Source organism: Labeo rohita, chromosome 24 (assembly GCF_022985175.1).
Source record: "Labeo rohita strain BAU-BD-2019 chromosome 24, IGBB_LRoh.1.0, whole genome shotgun sequence".
Taxonomy (NCBI): domain Eukaryota; kingdom Metazoa; phylum Chordata; class Actinopteri; order Cypriniformes; family Cyprinidae; genus Labeo; species Labeo rohita.
Genome location: NC_066892.1, coordinates 3839123 through 3861802, shown reverse-complemented (window position 1 = coordinate 3861802; position 22680 = coordinate 3839123). Strand labels below are relative to the sequence as shown.

At 33.7% G+C, this 22680-nt stretch overlaps 1 protein-coding gene across 3 annotated transcripts in view; it reads left to right on the top strand.

Annotated features, from left to right (window-relative positions):
* The window catches only part of rhbdl1 (rhomboid, veinlet-like 1 (Drosophila)), a 39940-nt gene that overhangs the window by 4938 nt on the left and 12322 nt on the right, over window positions 1–22680 (top strand). For all 3 annotated transcript variants that reach the window (XM_051098328.1, XM_051098326.1, XM_051098327.1), the window contains 5 exons: window positions 412–1036; window positions 16578–16736; window positions 19436–19660; window positions 19835–19983; window positions 22327–22439. In XM_051098328.1, coding sequence (XP_050954285.1) covers window positions 998–1036; window positions 16578–16736; window positions 19436–19660; window positions 19835–19983; window positions 22327–22439 — 685 coding nt within the window. In that variant the 5' untranslated portion in view covers window positions 412–997. The remainder of the gene's footprint in view (window positions 1–411; window positions 1037–16577; window positions 16737–19435; window positions 19661–19834; window positions 19984–22326; window positions 22440–22680) is intronic.

Below are 22680 nucleotides of genomic sequence, written 5' to 3'. Positions count from 1 at the left end.
CCCATATGCCATCCTAGTTATTTAAAAAATCCCACTTTTACGATAACAATCCTCGAAAGCTTGTATAAACCATTAACATCAACTATATTACTTTTATTTATTCACACCACAAAAATATAAATGCAGCACAAAGAGACTTTAGAGATTCAACTTCACATTTACTACCACAATTAACAAGTCCTCAGAGATAACAACCGAGCCAAATGACTTCATTAATTAGCAAGCTCCCATATATACATGATCATCGGCGTACAAGCAGTGATTGAACGCCCTGAGAATGTGTTTTAGGCTCCGTAGTATCTGCTGCGTGTGATTAATGCCTGATTTAGGAAGCTTGAATGCGCCTGCGTGCCGTGTGTGTGTGTATGTGTGTGTGTGTGCACTGCAGTGAATGTGTGTTTGTGTGTTTAGTCTCTCTTTAAGACTCCTGCAGGGTAGATGGAGAGCTGCAGCTCTTTGGACACGCCCCCTCGCTTCTGATTGGCCGCAGACCGCCGCCTCCTTCCCCTCCTTCATTGGTATTCAGGTAGTACGGTCTTTGTGGAGGACAGAGGAGAGAGAGAGGGCGAGAGGGAGAGATTTACAGAGGTAAAGGCGATACGAGCACAACAAGACGGGCGAGAGGAGAGGGACGGACGGCTTGAGAAAGGAAAGTGAGAGAAAAAGACAGAAGTGGATTGACTTCAAGCTGAGGGCCATTCCGAGGTGGACGGAACCGGGTGCGAAAGTGCCACAAGGGTTTCTGGACGGTGAGTGGCACTTTGGATTTTAACCCAGCTGGAATCGAACCAAACCCCGGACTGACGGCTCTGCTGGAGGACGTCCTGCGGATACTCTACTGGCGTGCGTGTGAGGGGTCTCTCTCCCCGTCGGGGAGGCGTGCCGCGCAGACGGACGGACGGACGGACCGCTGGCGTGTGTGTGTGTACGTGTCTCTGCGTGCGATTTCCCCCTATGTCCTTCTTTTTGTGGCTGTGTGCGCACCAGGGCCCAGTATATGGATAGAAGCTCTCTGTTTCAGCTCATACAAGAGCAGGTAAGCAGCAGCAGGTTGCTATGGTTACTGCATCCTCCCGTGCATCGACATGTGTGTGCGAGTGTGTGTGTGTTTCTAGGCCGATACGGTGCGAGATGGACAGTCGGAATGAATGAGTACTGCTGTTTGAGAGGTCCTCGTGTTTAGTCAGTGGATGTTAGTGTAGTAGTACACTAGACATCAGCACTGGTGCTGGACACATGCTTGGTTCTGTTTATGCTAATGTATTGAAATATGTGGATGTGTACACTTACATGCATTTTATCACCCTTAATCATATTTAAACACACACTGCAGTTCAAAAGTTTGGAGTTGGTAAGATTTTTGTCGTTTCTGCTCACCAAGGCTGCAGTTATTTGATTAAAAATACAGTAAAATTGTGAAATATTATTTCAGTTTAAAATAGCTGAATTTTCAGCATCATTACTAGAGTCTTGAGTGTCACATGATCCTTCAGAAATCTGTTTGTGCTAATGGATGGAAATATGTGGATGTGTGCACTAATATGCAGTGTGGGATTTGTTGGATTTTTTTATAACCCAAAACCATTTAAAAAACACACACTACGGTTCAAAAGTTTGGGTTTGGCTTAGGAAATCTGTTTTTAATGGATGGAAAAAATATGTTTCTATTTTTAACCCAAAGCCATTTTCTGCTCACCAAGGCTGCATTTATTTAATTAAAAATACTATAAAATCAGTAAAATTGTAAAATGTTATTTCAATTTAAAATAGTGTTTTTCTGTTTGAATATTTTTAAAAATATTATTTATTTTTTGCAAAGCAAAGCTGAATTTTCAGCATTATTACTAGAGTCTTGAGTGTCACATGATCCATCAGAAATATCTGGATGTGTGCACTTACATACATACTATTTTATAACCCAAATTCATATAAACACACACTACGGTTCAAAAGTTTGGTAGGATTTTTAAAAATATGTGTCTAAAAGAAGTCTTTTCTGCTCAACAAGGCTGCATTTATTCGATTAAAAATACCATAAAATCAGTAAAATTGTGAAATATTATTTCAATTTAAAATAGCAGTTTTCTGTTTGAATATTTTTTTTTAAATATAATTTATTTTTGTGACGCAAAGCTGAATTTTCAGCATCATTACTAGAGTCTTGAGCATCACATGATCCTTCAGAAATCTGCTTATGCTAATGTATGGAAATATGTGGATGTGTGAACTTACATACATGCTATTTTATCTCCCAAGATCATTTAAACACACAATACAGTTCAAAAGTGTGGGATTTGTTGGATTTTTTAAAAATATGTTTCTAAAAGAAGTCTTTTCTGCTCAACAAGGCTGCAATTATTTGATTAAAAATACTGTAAGATCAGTAAAATTGTGAAATATTATTTCAATTTGAAATAGCGGCTTTCTGTTTGAATATTTTTTTAAATATAATATATTTTTGTGACGCAAAGCTGAATTTTCAGCAGCATTACTAGAGTCTTGAGCTTCACATGATCCTTCAGAAATCTGTTTGTGCTAATGGATGGAAATATGTGGATGTGTGCACTAATATGCATGCTATTTTATAACCCAAAACCATTTAAACACACACTACGGTTCAAAAGTTTGGGGTTGGTAGGATTTTTAAAAAATATGTTTCTTTAAGAAGCCCTTCTGCTCACCAAGGCTGCATTTATTTGATTAAAAATACTGTAAGATCAGTAAAATTGTGAAATATTATTTCAATTTAAAATAGTGTTTTTCTGTTTGAATATTTTTAAAAATATTATTTATTTTTGCAAAGCAAAGCTGAATTTTCAGCATTATTACTGGAGTCTTGAGTGTCACATGATCCATCAGAAATATCTGGATGTGTGCACTTACATACATGCTATTTTATAACCCAAATTCATATAAACACACACTACGGTTCAAAGGTTTGGTAGGATTTTTAGAAATATGTGTCTAAAAGAAGTCTTTTCTGCTCAACAAGGCTGCAATTATTTGATAAAAATACTGTAAGATCAGTAAAAATTGTGAAATATTATTTCAATTTGAAATAGTGGCTTTCTGTTTGAATATTTTTTTAAATATATTTTTTTTTGTGATGCAAAGCTGAATTTTCAGCATCATTACTAGAGTCTTGAGCTTCACATCATCCTTCAGAAATCTGTTTGTGCTAATGGATGGAAATATGTGGATGTGTGCACTAATATGCATGCTATTTTATAACCCAAAACCATTTAAACACACACTATGGTTCAAAAGTTTGGGTTTGGTAGGATTTTTAAAAAATATGTTTCTTTAAGAAGCCCTTCTGCTCACCAAGGCTGCATTTATTTGATTAAAAATACCATAAAATCAGTAAAATTGTGAAATATTAATTTAATTTAAAATAGCGTTTTTCTGTTCAAATGTTTTTTAAGATATAATTAATTTCTGTGATGCAAAGCTAAATTGTCAGCATCGTTGCTAGAGTCTTGAGTGTCAAATGATCCTTCAGAAATCTGTTTATGCAAATGTATGGAAATATGTGGATGTGTACACTTGCATGCTATTTTATCGCCCAAAACCATTTAAACAAACACTACAGTTCAAAAGTTTGTGGTTGGTAGGATTTTTTTAAATATGAGTCTAAAAGAAGATGTTTCTGCTCACCAAGGCTGTATTTATTTGATTAAAAATGCCGTAAAATCAGTAAAATCTTGAAATATTATTTCAATTTAAAATATAAGTTTTCTTTTTGAATATTTTTTTTAAATGTAATTTATTTTTGTGACGCAAAGCTGAATTTTCAGCATCATTACTAGAGTCTTGAGCATCACATGATCCTTCAGAAATCTGCTTATGCTAATGTATGGAAATATGTGGATGTGTGAACCTACGTACATGCTATTTTATCACCCAAGATCATTTAAACACACAGTACAGTTCAAAAGGGGTTTGTTGGATTTTTTAAAAATATGTTTCTAAAAGAAGGCTTTACTGCTGGCCAAGGCTGCATTTATTTGATTTGAAATACTATAAAATCATTAAAATTGTGAAATATTATTTAAATTTAAAATGGCTGTTTGAATATTTTTTAAAATATAATTAATTTTTGTGATGCGAAGCTGAATTTTCAGCATTATTACTAGAGTCTTGAGCATCACATGATCCTTCAGAAATTTGTTTATGCCAATATATAGGAATATGTGGGTTTTTTAAAAATATGTTTCTAAATGAAGACATTTCTGCTCACCAAGGCTCCATTTATTTGATTAAAAATACCGTAAAATCAGTAAAATTGTGAAATATTATTTTAATTTAAAATAACTGTTTTATGTTTGGATAATTTTTTAGAATGTAATTTATTTTTGTGATGCAAAGCTGAATTTTCAGCATCATTACTCTTCAACATCACATGATCCTTCAGAAATCATTCTAATGTGCTGATTTCTGCTTAAGAAACATTTATGATTATTTTCAATGATGAAAACAGTTGTGCTGTTTCATATTTTTTGTGGAAATACATTTTTTTGATTCTTTGGTAAATAGATGTGAATAAATGTGAAATCGAATATCTTTGGCAACATTATAAATATATTTACTGTCACTTTTGATCGATTTTTTTGCATCCTTGCTGAGTAAAAGTATTAATTTCTTTAAAAAAAAATCTTAATGACATCAGACTTATCAACAGTTTGTGTTTATATTTCAACCAATATATTTTCGTGATTAGCAGATGTAAAATCCAAGAAGGTAGCAATGCAGTTTCAATTTTAAATCAAATTAATTCAGTTCAGTTCACTTAAGTCAGTTTGACTCATTCAGATCAACTCAATTGGATTTAGATCAGTTCATTTAAACTGAATCATTGCTGTTGACAATATACATTTGTCAAATTCAGCTCATTTCAGTTCCACTTAGATCAGTTCAGCTGCAATATTAGTTTTGACCATATAAATTGTTAAATTCAGCTTATGTAGTTTAAATTCAACTAGAGCTACAAAACGATTAGTCACGGTTAATTGATTCAAAATAAAAGTTTATGTTTGCAGTTGCATACTATATGTGTGTGAACTGTGTATATTTGTTATGTATATATAAATACATATACATGTGTACATAAAAAATATGTTAGATATGTTAGATTCATATGTAAAGTGTTTACATGCAAATACATTTTTTTTTAAATATATCCATATATGTGTATATTTATATATACATAATAAATATACGCAGTACACACACATGTAAACGTAAATGTTTATTTTGAATCGATTAATCGTGACTAATCGTTTTTGCAGCTCTAAATTCAACTCGGTTCTGTTCAGTTTAATTCAGCTGTAATATAGATATTTCAGTTCAGCTTCATTGGAATTGTTTCCAGTCGCTTCACTCACAAACCTCTAAAATCCAACCGCTGAATGAAAAGAACAGAAAAAACTCCTTCAGTGAAATGAAAGGAAAAAGGAGACCCAAAAATACTCAAAACAAGTCATCCTTGATCAGAAAAGAGCTGAGCACTTCAAGCGATGTAGTGTAAGCAACAGACACTGAGAAAAACCGAAATATGTTTAGTCATGAAATGACGTGTTACATTTCTAGCACATTGTTTTGTTTTTTTCGTTTACAGCTGGCAGGTTACACCACGGTTTTGTGTGCGAACACTGCAAAAACATGACTTATTTATACCTTCAGTCTGGCCCACCAGTTTGCAGAACGCATTACTCTCTACGTACAGAAGTAGAAATAGAAGGAGGTCAGTGAGAACTTTTCAGTAAGAGTTTTTGCTGTTTCAACATTGAGATGGTCTGGATAAAGTACTTCTCGTTGAGTTTGCTTGGCAGAACCAAAAAAAACAGGAAAGCTCTTTGTAAGTCCTGGCAGCTCTCATCACTAGAGTTCAAAAATTCATCAGGATTCAAACAACAGCTTGGTTTGAATACATATGCATGAGCATATGCTAATTAGTTTCATTCTTGAAGCAAAAGCAGCTCCTCACACATAAAATTCAGATTTAAAGGTGCTTGAATAAAGGTCACGCTTTCTGGGCTCGGTTTATAAATGGCTTGTATTGGTTATTCATCTGCAGTTCCGTGTTTGCGACGGAATATTTCCAAACTTTAAGTAAATATTAATAAAATAGATGATAATAATAATCAGAATATGCACACTACCAGTCAAAAGTTTTTCTCTTCTGCTCACAAAGCCTGCATTTATTTGATCTAAAGTACAGCTAAAATTTTGAAATATTTTTACTATTTAAAATAGCCAGTCTTCAGTGTCACATGATCTTTCAGAAATCATTCTAATATGCTGATTTGCTGCTCAAGAAACATTTCTTTTATTATTATCAATATTAAAAACTGTTTAGTACATTTTCTTTCTTCAGGATTTTTTGAATAGAAAGATAGAGAAAGATTTGATAAATTTCTATCATTTTATTTTAGCAAGGATGCTTTAAATTGGTCAAAGTGATGATAAAGACATTTATAATGTTCTAAAAGATTTCAATTACAGATTAATGCTGTTCTTCTGAACTCTCTATGAAAAAATTCTGTTCAGCGTTTTTCAACATAATGACGATAATAAATGGTTTTTGAGCAGCAAATCAGAACATTAGAATGATTTCTGAAGGATCACATGACTGGAGTAATGATGCTAAAAATTCAGCTTCGAAATCACAGGAATAAATTACATTTTTAAATAAACCTAAATAGAAAATGTTATTTGAAATAGTAAAAATATAACTGTTCTACTGTACTTTAGATTAAATAAATGCAGGCTTGGTGAGGAAAAGAGACTTCTTTAAAAAACATTTAACTGGTAGTGTAGTTCGCCACAAAATGTAACAACTCAGAGTTGAACGTTTGAAAGCATTCTAAATACCATAGCAACCACATAGTAACGCCCCAGCAATGACCTTAGAATTCCAGTGGCCACTTTATATATCCATAGCTGCTTTCTTATAAATAATCACCCATTTATTAAATGCATTTTCTCATAAAACCTCCAAGAGCATGTAGATGAATTGAAAATGCACTGTGATTTGAGGATGCTGGCAGTCATATTGGCCAATATCAGTGTGTGTGAATGTGTACGTGTTTGATTTTGTTGTCTAATCTATGCTGATGCTGAGAGATCAGGTTGATTGATGGATAGGAAAGGCAATCATTCATTCGGAGGGGCAGAATTGATCTTTGCCTCCGGGAGATGAGGGACACACGCACACTTTCGTCTGAGAGTCATCAGTTGTGTGTGTGTTTGTGTTGGTATGGTGTGGGTGTGTTTCATATGTTTTCACTTCTGCTTCTGATTTTGCTTGTACAGTAAGTGTGTTGTCAGACGGACGCGATGCCTGACGGTTTGCTTGTGTTGTGTGGGTGTGTGTGTGTTTCGGTGTACGTATGGTGTGAATGTGCTGCAGCTACTCTGTGTGTTTGTGTGTGTGTGTGTGTAAAGGCAAGATGCTTAACCTTTCAGTTTATTATGATTTTTTTTATTTTCTGCTGTAGGAAGCAGTGCTGAGCTCAGACTATTTCTGGCTCTAATGCACACGCACACAGTTCACACGTGCAAACAAACACACACACACACACGCGCGCGTTCAGCGCTCTGTGTGATAAACTGAATTAATGGAAGACAGCTCTAAATTACAGAATTACCCGGTGTCTCTTCTCAGCGACTGGAGTTTAGTTAGTGGTGCTTGTGAAAGTCAGGATCGCTGTTGCTTATACTCAGTGTTAAAGGTTTGTTCAATGTTAACTAAAAATAACTAACACTTTACAGTAAGGTTAATTAGTTAACTACATTAGTTAATATGAACTAAAGCATTTATTAATCTCAATGTTAATTTCAGCATTTACTAATGCATTAAATTGTGATTACTAATCACAATTTGTGTTTGTTAATGTTAGCTAATGCACTGTGAACTAACAACTGTTTTTATTAACTAATATTAACAAAGATGAAATGAAATGCTGTTCTTTTAGAACTTTCCGTTCATCATTGAAACCTGAAAAAATTCTACTCTGTTGTTTTCAACATAATAATAATAATAAATGTTTTTTGAGCAGCAAATCAGAATATTAGAATGATTTCTGAAGGATCATGTGACTGGAGTAATGATGCTAAAAATTCAGCTTAGAAATCACAGGATAAAATTAAATTTAAAATGTATTAAAATACAAAAGAGTTATTTGAAATAGTAAAAACATTTTTTCTGTACTTAATAATAAATGCAGGCTTGGTGAGCAGAAGAGACTTTTCTAAAAAACATAAAAAAAATCTTACTGTTCAAAAACTTTTGACTGGTAGCATTTATTAATCTTAATGTTAATAATAATATTATTAAAATCAGAAGTTTGTTTGTTAACGTTACTTAAGGCACTGTGAACTAACAATGAACAACTGTTTTTATTAACTAACATTAACAAAGATGAATAAATACTGTAATAAATGTGTTGTTCATTGTTCGTTCATGTTAGTTGATACATTACATAATGTAAACAAGTTATACCTTATTGTAAAGTGTTACCCTAAAAATATAAAAATATAGTTACAGTGGTAACTGGAGGGAAAAAAAAGTATTTTATTTCAGCTAGTTGCCAAAAACAACATTTATTTAAATTAAAATTATTTATTTAGTTTAACTTAAGTACTGAAATAAAAATAAAAACTACTAAAAATATATAAACTACAACTAAAAAAAATAATACAGATAATTACAAATCAGATAAAACTGACAAAAACATAATAAAATTGCTAAACTTACTAAATTTTAGACTTTAAACTTAGTAAAATTAAAGTCTGAAAATATAAAATATGAATATAAATATAAATTATCTAATGCATTAATAAATAATGCATTTCCTATATAATAATAAAATCACAAGTTGTGTTTGTTAACGTTAGTTAAGTTTGTGTTTGTTAACGTTAGTTTTTTTTTATATTTTTAGAAATAAAAATATTTAAAAAGTTTGTGTTAACTGGAGAAATTTTATTTCAGCTAGTTGACAAAACAACATTTCTCATTTTTATTTAGTTTAACTTAAGTACTAAAATAACTAAAAATATATAAACTACAATTAACAAAAACAATTAATTGAAACGTTTATAAAACATAATAAAATTACTACACCTTAAAATTAAAGTCAAAACTGAAAATATAAAGATAAATATAATTCAAAATATTAACAAAAAAAATAAAAGCAAGTCAACGATACTAAAACGGCGCTGGTTCAAATCACTAATTTTAAGTAATACACTTTGAAAATCCCTTAGACTTGCATTGAACTTGAGACAGGAACCATATCTAGTAAACAGATATTTTCCTTTCATTCTAGTAGCAAGACCTAATTAAAGTAATTAAACCATTATATATGATAAACATTTAATAGGACTTAATTGCAATTTATCAGACGTCTATTTGTTGTTTGTTATTAATTGAAAACAATTACAGAACATAATAAGTTTTAACTTAATTTAAACAAGCATCAATCATCATTATATTTCACTTACTATAATTAATACATATTTAGCTTCAGAATATCATTGTATATGATATTTCTTTTTGATGTCTTTTGCTATTTCTGTGCACGTTTGCATGGAAAAAGTGACCCTGGACCACAAAACCAGACATCATACATCATCTGAAAGCTGAATAAACAATCTTTCCGTTAATGTATGGTTTGTTAGGATAACACAATATTTGGCCAAGATACAACTATTTGAAAATCTGGAATTTGAGGGTGCAAAAAAATCAAAATACTGAGAAAATCACCTTTAAAGTTGTCTGAAGGAAGTTCTTAGCAATGCATATTACTAATCAAAAATTAAGTTTTGATATATTTATGGTAGGAAATTTACAAAAGAATTTAATGGAACATGATCTTTACTTAATATCCTAATGATATTTGGCATAAAAAAAAAAATCGATAATTTTACCCATACAATCTATTGTTGGCTATTGCTACAAATATACCCGAGCTACTTATGACTGTTTTTATGGTCTAGGGTCACAAATAATTTTTGTGCTATACACTTTTGCACATTCCATGCTAAATAATTAATTAAATCACTAACTTGAAAACACAGATCAATATTTTAAGCACCAACCTGGCAACCACCCACAAAGCTATAGCATCTTGGCTGCAACATTTGCACAGGCGCCATTCACGTTTTGATCAGAAAATGTAAAAATCTTGTTACATTTACAGTGTGTGTTAGTGTGTGTTTGTGCTCGTAAGCAGTATTTGCTTTGGCACCAGCTGTTGGGAGAGAAAGAGGGCAGTTGATAGTTGGATTGCCGCACCATATTTAGCATTATATTTGCATAAAATAGCAGCAGTTCGTCCTCTAAGACTCCTCCTCAGTGACCAGCTGCAGTGAGAGTTACTTCAGATGTTTCTCCTGAGAAAAAAGGTCACAGTGATATAAGCAAGAATGCGTTAAATTGATCAAAAGTGACAGTAAAGACATTTATAATATTACAAAAGATTTCAGTTTCAAATAAATGCAGCAAATCAGTATATTAGAATGATTTCTGAAGGATCATGTGACACTGAAGACTGGAGTAATGAGTAGAGTAATTTCCCTTCTTTTCTTCCTTCCTCCCGTCCTTCCTTCCTTTTTTTGCTTTTTTTAACTTCCTTTCTCCTAATTTTCCTTTCCTTCCTTCCTTCCTTTTTTCCTTCTTTTTCTTCCTTCCTTTTTCTTTCCTCTAATTTTCAGTCCTTCCTTCTTTTCATCTTTTTCTTTTCTTTAATTTTCCTTCCTTCTATCCTCCCTTCCTTCTTTTCCTTTCCTTTCCCTTCCTTCGTTACTTTTTTCCATCTTTTTCTTAATTCCTTTCCCCTAATTTCCCTCCTTCCTTCCTTTCCTTCTTTCTTCCTTTTTTCCATCTTTTTCTTCCTTTCTTTTTCTTTCCTCTAATTTCCATTCCTTCCTTCCTTCCTTCCTTCCTTCCTTTCCTTTCCTTTCCTTTCCTCTCCTTTCCTCTGATTTTCCTTCTTCCTTCCTTTTTCTTTCCTCTAATTTCTCTTCCTTTCCTTTCCTTTCCTTTCCTTTCCTTTCCTTTCCTTTCCTTTCCTTTCCTTTCCTAATTTTCCTTTCCTTTCCTTTCCTCTAATTTTCCTTCCTTCCTTTTTCTTTCCTCTAATTTTCCTTCCTTCCTTCCTTCCCTCCTTCCTTCCTTCCTTCCTTTCCTTTTCTTTCCTCTAATTTTCCTTCTTTCCTTCTTTCCCTCCTTCCTTCCTTCCTTCCTTTCCTCTAATTTTCCTTCCTTCCCTCCTTCCTTCCTTCCTTTCCTTTCCTCTAATTTTCCTTCCTTCCCTCCTTCCTTCCTTTCTTTTCCTTCCTTCCTTCCTTCCTTCCTTCCTTTCCTTTCCTCTAATTTTCCTTCCTTCCTTTTTCTTACCTCTAATTTTCCTTCTTTCCTTGCCTCCCTCCTTCCTTCCTTCCTTCCCCCTTCCTTCCTTCCTTCCTTCATTCCTTCCCTCCCTCATTCCTTCCTTCCTTCCTTCCTTCCTTCCTTTCTTCCTTCCTTTCCTTTTCTTTCCTCTAATTTTCCTTCCTTCTTTTCCTGCCCTGCCCTGTCAAGTGACACTGAGGACTTGCAATAATATTTCACATTTTAACTGAATTTTGATCAAATAAATGCAGCCTTTGTGAGCATAAGAGATTCAAAAACAACCCTAAACTTTCAAAGTTGTGTGTGTATATCATTGGGTACCTCGAGTTTTATCAGAGCACTCTAATATTTTCACGATCGTTGTACCATGGTCCTGCGCCAGTACTGCTTTATAAGGTTTACAGTGTAAACCTAAGATCATTAGTGATGTGAAAGCTGACATATTTTACTACTAACACCATATCATTGCTCAGATGTTTCTGGGCTCAGCCATATGGTGTGTATTTTCCGAAACCATGGCAACAGTAAGGCTCTTTTTAGCACACTTTAGCGGCGAACGACAGGCGGAGGGAAACGGCTTTGTTCAAGCTCATGTAATCAATGAACAGACCATCGGCTGCATTCAGACTGCCACACACTCACTAGACTGATTCTTCAGCACAGCTGGAATGGGAAACAAATTCTGTTCACCCTACCATGGTATTTACATGGTAGATCTGTGGTGTGTTTTGGTGATTTGTGTACATGATCATGTGGTGTGAGGTGACACAAGTAGATCAGTCGCTGGCGGTGTTCACACACACACACACACACACACACACGCACGCGCGGTGTCAGTCTTTCTCAGGGTGACACATTGGTAATTTGTAACCATGGTGACACGGCAGCGGCTCTCCTCTGTGCTGAATCGCCTCACTAACCGATTCTTTCACTTCTGTCCTTCTCTCCACATGTGTCTGCTGCTCTCATCCCTCCATCCTTCATCCTCCGCTCATTACACAGAGCCCTCGCGTTCACCCGCTCGCCTTCCTCTTCCTCCTCCCCCTGTCTGTTTCGACATCATTACAGGCTAGCACATCACTTATTAGTTTGTATGTTTCTTTCTTTCTTTTTCTTGTTTTCTTGCAGTTTGTGCTTTTCCTCCTTCTTTTTCCTGTCTTGCTCTTCTTACTTTCCATTCTTTTATTCCTTCTTTTTTTTATAATTTTCTTTTTCTCTAGTTTCCTCTCCCTCCCTTCCTTCTTTTCTTCCTTCCATCCTTTCCTTTCCTTTCCTTTCCTTTCCTTTCCTTTCCTTTCCTTTCCTTTCCTTTCCATAAGTTTCCCTTCCTTTCCTCCCTTTTCTTTTTCCTTTCCTTCCTTCCATAGTTTCCTTCCTTCCTTCTTTCTTTTTCTTCCTTTCCTTTCCTTTCCTTTCCTTTCCTTTCCTTTCCTTTCCTTTCCTTTCCTTTCCTTTCCTCTAATTTCCCTTCCTTTCCTTTCCTTTCCTCTAATTTCCCTTCCTTCCTTCACTCCCTTTTCTAATTTTCCTTCCTTCCTTTTCTTTCCTCTAATTTCCCTTCCTTCTTTCCATCCATCCATCCTTCCTTCCTTCCTTTCCTCTAATTTCCCTTCCTTCAATCTTTTTTCTTTCCTTTAATTTTTTTCTTTCTTTTTCTTTCTTTCTTTCTTTCTTTCTTCCTTTTTGTTTCTTCCTTCCTTCCCTCTAATTTCCTTCCTTCCTTCCTTCCTTCCTTCCTTCCTTTCTTTCTTTCTTTCTTTCTTTCTTTCTTTCTTTCTTTCTTCCTTTGCTTCCTTTCCTCTATTTTCCCTTCCTTCCTTCCTTCTTTCCTTCCTTCCTTCTATTTCTATCCTTCCTTCCTTTCCTCTAATTTCTCTTCCTTCAATCTTTTTTCTTTCCTTTAATTTTTCTTCTTCTTTCTTTCTTTCTTTCTTTCTCGCTTTCCCTTTTCCTTCCATCTTTTTTCTTCCTTCCCTTTCCTCTAATTTCCCTTCTTTTCTTCCATCTGTTTCTTTTTCTTTCCTCTATTGTCCCTTCCTTTCCTCTATTGTCCCTTCCTTTCCTTTCCTTCGTTCCATCCTTCATTTCCTCCTTTCTTCTTTCTCTTTTTCTTCCTTTCCTTTCCTTTCCTTTAACTTTTCTTTTTCTTTCCTTACTATAATTTCCCTTTCCTTCCTTCCTTCCTTCCATCTTTTTCTTTCCTTCCTTTTTCCCTCTTTCAGTCTTTTTCTTCCTTTCTTTTCTTTCTTCTAATTTCCTTCATTCTTTCCATATTTTAATTCCATCTTTCTGTTTGTCCTTGCATTGTTTTCTTTTCCTTTCCTTTTCTCTTTTCCAATTTTTTTATTTTCTTTCTTCCCTTCTCACTTCTTTCCACCCTGTTCTTCATTCTCTGTCCTTTCACGTGGTCATTTCCCCTTCCTTTCATTCTTTCCTTATTTCCCTCCATTCTTTCTTGCTTCTATTTCTTTTCCTTCCTTCAGTCCCCCCATCTGTCCAGCCATCCTTCCACCCTTTTCTCGTTTCCTTTTCTCTAAATGTCTTTCCTTCCTTTCTTTTCTTCCTTCCCTTTCTTTTCATTTCCTAAATTGCTTCCTTTTAATTTCCTCACTTCCATCTTACCCCGTTCCCTCTTCTTCCTTTTCCTCATTTACCCATCTACCCCCTGAAATTTAAATATAGCATTCAGAAGTAATTCAGAGTAAACACAGACAGCAGAAATAGCTCTGTGTGTGTCCTCCTGGGTTGTCTTTGCTGTTTGAATCTGTTAGGGAAGTGCTTCAGGCTGAGATAGTTACACACAAACTCACACGGTAATGTGAAATACTTACAGAACTTACGAGTGTGTGTGTGTGTGTGTGTGTGTGTGTGTGGCAGACAGATGAATTGTGCAGAATGACTATGTTTGAGTCACAACCATGTTGCTTCAACTAACCACGTATTTGTTCATTTTAAAGGGGTCATATAACGGAAAATAGGATTTTTCTTTCTCTCTTTCTTGCTTGAAGAGCGTGATGTACTATAAAGGCTATAAAGAACATTCTGTAGGTTTATCCATCAAATATTCACTGCAGTTTCACTGCTCACCTACTGGGAGTCATTCCAGTAGCTCTAATATCAAATATACAAGCATATACAGTCATGGCCAAAAATATCAGCACCCTTGCAATTCTGTCCGAAAATGCAACACTTCTCTCAGAAAGTTGTTCCAATTGCAAATTGAAATGTTTTGGTATTCACATGCTTATTGTTTTTGTTTGCACTGCAGCAACACAAAAAAACAGAGAGGAAAAGTGGAACTTGATAAAATTTCACACAGAACTCAAAAATGGACTGGACAAAATTATTGGCACCTTGTCAAAATTGTAAGAAATAAATGCTTTTCAAGCATGTGATGCTCCTGAAATTTGTATTTAGACACACCTGCGGCAAGTAACAGATGTGGGCAATATAGTAATCACACTTGCAACAAGTTAAAATGGAGAAAAGTCGACCCAACCTTGGTGTTATGTGTCACACCGAGTGTAAAAAAGAGAAAAAATTGTGTAAAAATATGGACAATCTCAAGGCTACAAGTCCATCTCCAGAGATCTTAATGTTCCTGTGTCCACTGTGTGCAAAATCATCAAGAGGTTTACAGCCCATGGCACTGTAGCTGACCTCCCTGGACGTGGACGGAAGAGCGAATCTAATGAAAAAATTACAATGAAGGATTGTTCGAATGGTGGATAAAGAACCCCGATTAACTTCCAAACCAATTCAAGCTGATCTGCAGACACAGGATACAACAGTGTCAGCTCACACTATCCGTCGCCATCTGAATGAAAAGGGACGCTGTGGTAGGAGACCACTGCTGACACAAAGGCGTAAAAAAGCAAAACTGGAGTTTTTGGTAAAGGACATCATGGCACTATTTACAGAAAAAGAAATGAGGCCGTCAAAGAAAAGAACACAGAGGGACAGTCAAACATGGTGGAGGTTGAAAGATGTTTTGGGGTTGCTCTGCTGCTTCTGGCACTGGATGCTTTAACTGTGTGAATGGTATCTTGTAACCTGACAATTACTAAAGAATTCTGGGGCGCAACGTAGTGGCGTATATATTATTAAGTTAAAGAAGTCCACTTCCAAAATAAAGATTTACAGATAATGTACTCACCCCCTTGTCATCTAAGATGTTCATGTCTTTCTTTCTTCAGTCGTGAAGAAATTGTTTTTTTGAGGAAAACATTTCAGCATTTTTCTTCATAATGGACTGATATGGTGCCCCGAGTTTGAATTTTCAAAATGCAGTTTAAATGTGGCTTCAAACGATCCCAAATGCGGTTGTAAACAATCCCGGTCAAGGAAGAAGCGTCTTATCTAGCGAAACGATTGGTTATTTTTATTAAAAAAGTACAATTTAAATACTTTTTATTCTCAAAAACTCATCTTGCCTTGCTGTCGTTGAACTCTGTGTGCTCTGGCTCAAGACAGTTAGTGTATGTCGAAAAACTCCAATCGTATTTTCTCTCTCAACTTAAAAAATCATTTTAAAATAATCCTACGTCACTGCAGAAGTACCGACCCTGTCTTTGCAAAGTGAACATGCGAAGAAGATCAAACACCCTTAACAAAAAAGGTAAAACAGCGATGTAGGATGATTTTAAAGGTGAGGGAGAACATGAGATGGGAGTTTTTCGACATTCCCTAACTGTCATGAACCGGAAAAAACAGTCCAGGCAAAGTAAGACAACATGAACACTGACATTAAAAAGTATATAAATTTTATTATTTTTGTAAAAATAACCAATCGTTTCTCTAGATAAGACCCTTCTTTCTTGGCTGGGTTTGTTTACAACTGCATTTGGGATCATTTGAAGCCACATTTAAAGTTCAAAATCGGGGCACCATATCAGTCCATTATATGGAGAAAAATGCTAAAATTCTAAACAAAAAAAATAAACATGTCACTACAAAAACATTTGCAACTGTAGCAGTTTTCTGAGAGAAGGGTTGCATTTTCTGACAGAATTGCAAGGGTGCCGATATTTTTGGCCATGACTGTATAATGCACATAGCATTTTAGCTTTATCTTGTTTGTTGCATGTACATGTAATAAATGCATGTTAGTCCTAAATGTGTACTGTATGTGCATGCATATAAACTAAAAACTGGCCTGTTTTCTCTTTCTGTTGGCGATCAGCTGGACCCAGAGCAGACTGGTTTTATAGCAGTGGAAAATTTCACCAGTCTAGCTGAGCACCATGAGTTACAGCTGGACCCCAGTAAACTGGAGATGCTGCTGGCACTGGTACAGAGCAACGAACACGGACACGTCTGCTACCAGGAACTCATAGAACTGGTGAGCCGATTTTATTTATATGACCACTGAGAAACTCAGTTGTGTTTACAAGTTACCATGCTGATAAAATGAGCACTTTTGAGGAAGATTGCACCAACTAGTCCATTAGATCTACCACTAATGAATGTGTTAAGTATGTGCTGGCTAGTCATGGGTACATGTAACTCAATATGTGCTTCATCTTCGTCCCAGTGTAGCTGCGTGGCGCCTGTAATAGCCTGAAGCAGATGAATGCTGTTTGCGTGTGTGTGTTCATGAATGAAAAGCTGTTCACAGTCAATAATAGACTGCAGGTCTCAGCTCTGTAATTTCTGAACCTCCACGTGCTTCCTTTACAAATCTAGCCGTGTTCCTCTCAGGACCTTCTTCGCTCTCACACTTGATACGAGGGGGCGTAAGTGTTTTCACTCTGGCACAGACAGTTGAATCAATTTTGCCGCAGGCTCTTTTAATACACACACACACATATGACTGCGGCGCTCTGTGTTGACAGTTTTAGCTAGACTCATTCAGAGATGTGATACGAACCCTCACGTAATCACACCCCGATGCACGCGCGCGGATGCTGTAGACGCTCTGTGGCTGGAATTTAAGACATACGGTGATTTAAAACCGTCGTGTACAGGAAGAGAGACTGAGGCAAAGGCAGAGGCTATGAATTTAAAAGGATTTGGGTGAAGTGTAAATCTGGGGCATGAGGGAGATGGAGGAAACGGGGAAAAGAAAGAAGAGAGTGTGAGAAATCCTGCATACATGGAGTAATCTGGAAGAAAGTCACAGTATTAAACTGGTTCATGTCCCTGTGTGTGTGTGTGTGATTATTATAAGGTCTGTTGAAGAGTGTATATACACAAAACCACATTCAAATACGCTGTAAAGACTAGTCATTTTTATATTTGGAAAATTCATATTAAAACACTAAAGTTAAATGATTAACTGCACTGCAAGCCATAATACAGTGAAAATTTTAGATGTGAAAAGACATTAGATCATAATCAGTTATTGGTGAAATAATGTTTTAGCTATAAAATATTAAATTAATTGAATGAATGAAATGTTAATTAAAAGTATAATTTTAAATTATATTATTTATATTTATATAGTTGTATTTAAATTAAATTATTTTTTCATTTTATGTGACATTTATATTTACATTTATATTTCTGTAATTCTATAATATAAATATATTGTTATAGAAAATATTAAAATGTTTTAATAAATTAAATATTAACAATGAAACATTATAATTGTGTTTATATAAATTGTTTATAGAATTGTATTTATATTAAGTTATTTAGTATTTTATATATGAAATATTATCAATTAAAAATTAGAATTTTACATTATATTTATATTTAAGTATTTTGTGTTATATTTTAAATTATATATATATATATATATATATATATATTAAATATGAACAATTAAAAATTATAATTTTAGGTTATCTACATTATATTTGTATAATTGTATTTTTGTTAAATTGTAATAAATGTTTATTATTTATATTTACATTTATATTTAAATTAATTATATTTATATACTTATATAATATAAATACATTATTATAGAAAAATATTAAAATAAATTAATTTAATTAAATATTAACAGTTAAAAATGATAATTTTTAATTATATTTATATATTCATATTATATTAAAATATTTTGTATGTTATATTTAAATCATATTTATTATTCAAATAAATTATATTGATATAATTACGTAGTATATATTATTACAGAAAAAAACTAAAACATTCAAAATACATTTAAATTGTCTAAATTATATCTGTATAATTGTATTTATGTTAAACTATTTTGTTATATTTTGAATAATATTTATTTTTTATATTAAAAGAATTAATTAATTGTATTTATATAATTATGTAATATAAATATTATAGAAAAATATTAAAATAATTGAATTAATTACTTAAACATTTAAACCATTTAAAATTGTTATATTTTAAATCATATTTATTATTTTGGTATTCAAATTAATTCTATTTAGATAATTATATAATATAAATATATTATTCTAGAAGAATGTTAACAAATTATATAATATAAATATATTATTATAGAAAAGATCTTATTTGCCACCTTATACTTACAGGAGTTTCCAAAAGTGCTCAAGTGACTTTATTTTTGTTTTATTATGCTCTTTTATTTATGCTCTAACGGTGTTTTGCCTTTGTTTGCATAACACTGTGCACATCTACCATATTTTTTGAAAAATAAGGGTCAAAAATTGCATTATTGCATTTTTACTACAATCATAAATCTCGGAAATTACTTGGACATAAAATAAAATGTGCCCGAAGATTATAAAGAGTAATTCCTCTCATTCCACAATAAATTATTTTAATATATCTGTATTCAGAACAGAGCAGGAATGAATAATATAAGTCTAAACAAATTAATTTAATGTCAGACTATGTGCATGTCTTGCATGCTTGACATTAATTGCATTATATCGCTTAGGAATATAAATCGCAGCTTATTTCAGAATATTAAAAAAAAAATCTGGATATATGTAATTTTTTCTAGAAAAGCCACAAAACTGTAAATCATCATGTGATCAGATTATTGTGGTTCAGTTGCTGGTGTATTCATCTTAATTTAATAATACATATGTCTAATTACATACCTTCTCACTGTATAATAAGTAATGAAATGCACATCTTTCTCTCTCTCAGCTGAGCAGTAAACGTTCCAGTAGTTTTCGCCGAGCCATCGCAAATGGGCGTCGCACCCTGCAGCGCGAGATCCTATTGGATGAGACGGGGCTGGGCGTGTACAAGCGTTTCGTGCGCTACGTGGCCTATGAGATTCTGCCGTGCGAGACGGACCGCCGATGGTACTTCCATCAGAACAGACTCTGCCCACCTCCCGTGTTCATGGCCGTCATTACCATTGTACAGGTACATCTCGCTGAGCTCCGCGTGGCTCTTTGCTCTTTACATTGCATTATGGCTTCATCAGATCAGCACATTTGGTTCTTTGTTCTTTAATACACCAGTAACCGGAGCGAAACGTTCTTGCTAAAAGTTTTTACAGGTTTAAGACTGTTGAAAGTGTCTGTGTTTGTATTCCAGATCATAGTGTTTATGTGTTACGGCGTGATGCTCAATAAGTGGGTGTTGCAAACCTACCAGCCGGATTTCATGAAGAGTCCGCTGGTGTATCATCCCGGACACCGCGCACAAATCTGGAGGTTCTTCAGCTATATGTTCATGCATGTTGGGTAAGAGCTTTGCACAAGCTAAACTCTAGATCTCCATTTATAAATAAATGAGCATCAGCTGTAGTGCACTTGGTTAATTATGCAACTAGCAACTGTTCTTCGAATAAACCGTGTGCGTGCATGTTTAGAAACTGAGTTTACAAGCTTCAAAGTCAAACGCGGACATGTTTCTTCATGCGTGTTCCTGGTCTTATTGTGCACGATTCATTTATTTTTAACCGTTTGTCTTCATCATCTTTTATTAAAATGCAATACCTCTGAAATGACTTTGCTTATCAACTGATGTCACCAAAATCATTTTTCAGCCCCTCTGCTTTAATCATCTGTCATATTGAGATGCTTTTCACTGTGCATTCAATTCCTAATGGAAAAAAAATAAGTGCCACATTTTTTTTTTTCTGAGAAATACATCATATTATGAAAGTACAATGGGTTGTGAACACTATTTCACATTCATTTTGACTTTAAATGCACATTATTGTAGGCAGCATATTGTAGAGTAATTCAGTACATTTATCTGTCATAGAATTATCCTGAGCATTAAAAGTAGGGAAATCAGTTTTGAATTTTTTTTTCCCCCAAAATTCCATTTTTCATGAAACTTACACCATTTAACAGCAATATTATTAAAAGTTTAACAAAAATGACATTGTTAAGGCCCTATGAAATATGTTTGATTTTTTTTTTTTTTTTTTTTTTCCCCCTCATATTCAGTTTAATTTTTACCAAATTCTGTGTTTTCCATTAATTTTTCTAGACTATTTTAATGGTTAAATGACAAAATATCAATCAAAAAGCATGTCTAATAAAGGAAATCATTAAACGTACATAATTTAATGGGGGTTTATTTAAAGCTGAACAAACATGACATTTTTAAGGCTCTATGAAATACGTTTTTTTATTGTTTTCTCAAATTCAGTTTTATTTTCACCAAATTCTGTGTTTTCCATTAATTTTCTGAATTCCGTTTTAAGGTTTCATTAAATTTTAATAATCAAAATCATCTCTAAATAGTTGATTTTATTAAAAACATTTATTTATTTATTTCAGAAATAATTAACATTTTTCTAGTAATTATATTCTGGTAAATAGTTTTTATGATTAATATTTTTTTTAAAAAACGTTGCAGTAATAATTGACCCTTCGCAAACAGGTGCAGGTTTTTTTTTTTTTTTTTTTTTTTTTCTATTTTGATTTTCTAGACTCTGTTTTAATGATTACTTTACAAAATTTCAAGGAGAAAGCATGTCTAATTTATTAAATCATTAAACTTACGTAATTTAATAGATATATTATTAAAAGTTGAACAAAAATAACATTTTTAAGGCCCTATGAAATATGTTTAATTTTTTTCAAAAAAAAAAAAAAAAAAATCGTTTTATTTTTTACCAAATTCTGTTTTCCGTAAATTTTCTGGAATCCATTTTAATGGTTGCATTAAATTGTAATAATCAAACACATCTCTAATTAGTTCCTAGAGTAAATTAATTCATTTTTATATATTTTTCTCTTTTTTCCTTCTCGTAAAACTAATTGTTAATAAATAATTAAAAGTTTTAAATAGTTTTTAGTAAATAATTTTTCTGGTAAAAATAATTTTGTAATAATAATTTTAATAGTAGTAACAGTATTTACATTGAGTAATATATTTCGGTCACAATTTCTTCAAGTTAAACCTAACTTTTATTTTGACGGGGTGCTGTGAAGAACTTTAAGTTTCTGTTTGTATATGATATCACATAGTTTTTCTCAAAAGAAAGGGTGAAATGCTCATGAAGTGACTCTCAGAGCAGTTCTAGAGACTATGTTTGTGTTCATGTTATATTTTAAGGCGGCAGAGGCTGAAAACACTGCAAGCTTCACGTATGCTTCAGTTTGTGTGTAGTTAGTAAATGAAACCATGCGTCTGCACCATTAATTCACATAGAGACTCGCAGAACATGCAGGATTCATATTTAAGTAATATTTTTGCGCTTAATATTCACAGACACTAGTGTTGTGTTTTGATTGATTGTTTCATCTAAAATTTGAAAATTCTGTGACATTCCATTTTTATGACTGCACCGCGGAAATCATAGGGCCCAATAAAACCAAAGAGATTTCATGACAATCTCACTTTTTAATAAAGAAAAATGACACTGTTGTAACAGATGGATATTAGATTACTCAACAGGTTTGTTCTGTCTGAGATTCCATGGGACCTTTATGTGTTTTGTAAGCGTTTATGAGACAACAGTTTAACTTTGTTCTAAGGCTGATCAGAATTTCATAGTGTTCTATCTAAATTTAGCCGTACAGACCTGCTTCCACAGCTGATGTTTTACATTCTGTGTGTGTGTGCAGGTTAGAGCAGTTGGGTTTCAATGCTCTCCTCCAGCTGATGATTGGAGTTCCTCTGGAGATGGTTCATGGGATCCTGAGGATCAGTCTGCTGTATATGGCAGGAGTCGTCGCCGGTGAGTTAATGCATGCGTGTCCGCATACGTCTTGCTGTCCTTGCACTCTGACAAGTTCACCAGGAGAATGTGCTCATATTTATGATGGACATGTCACCAGTGGGCAATGACCTAATCAATAATCTTTGAATTATTCACTCACACACACACACATACACACACATGCCATCTCTCTCTTGTCACATGCACTCCAAAGTGACAAATATACATTTGTCACTTTGGAGTGTATGTGACGAGAGAC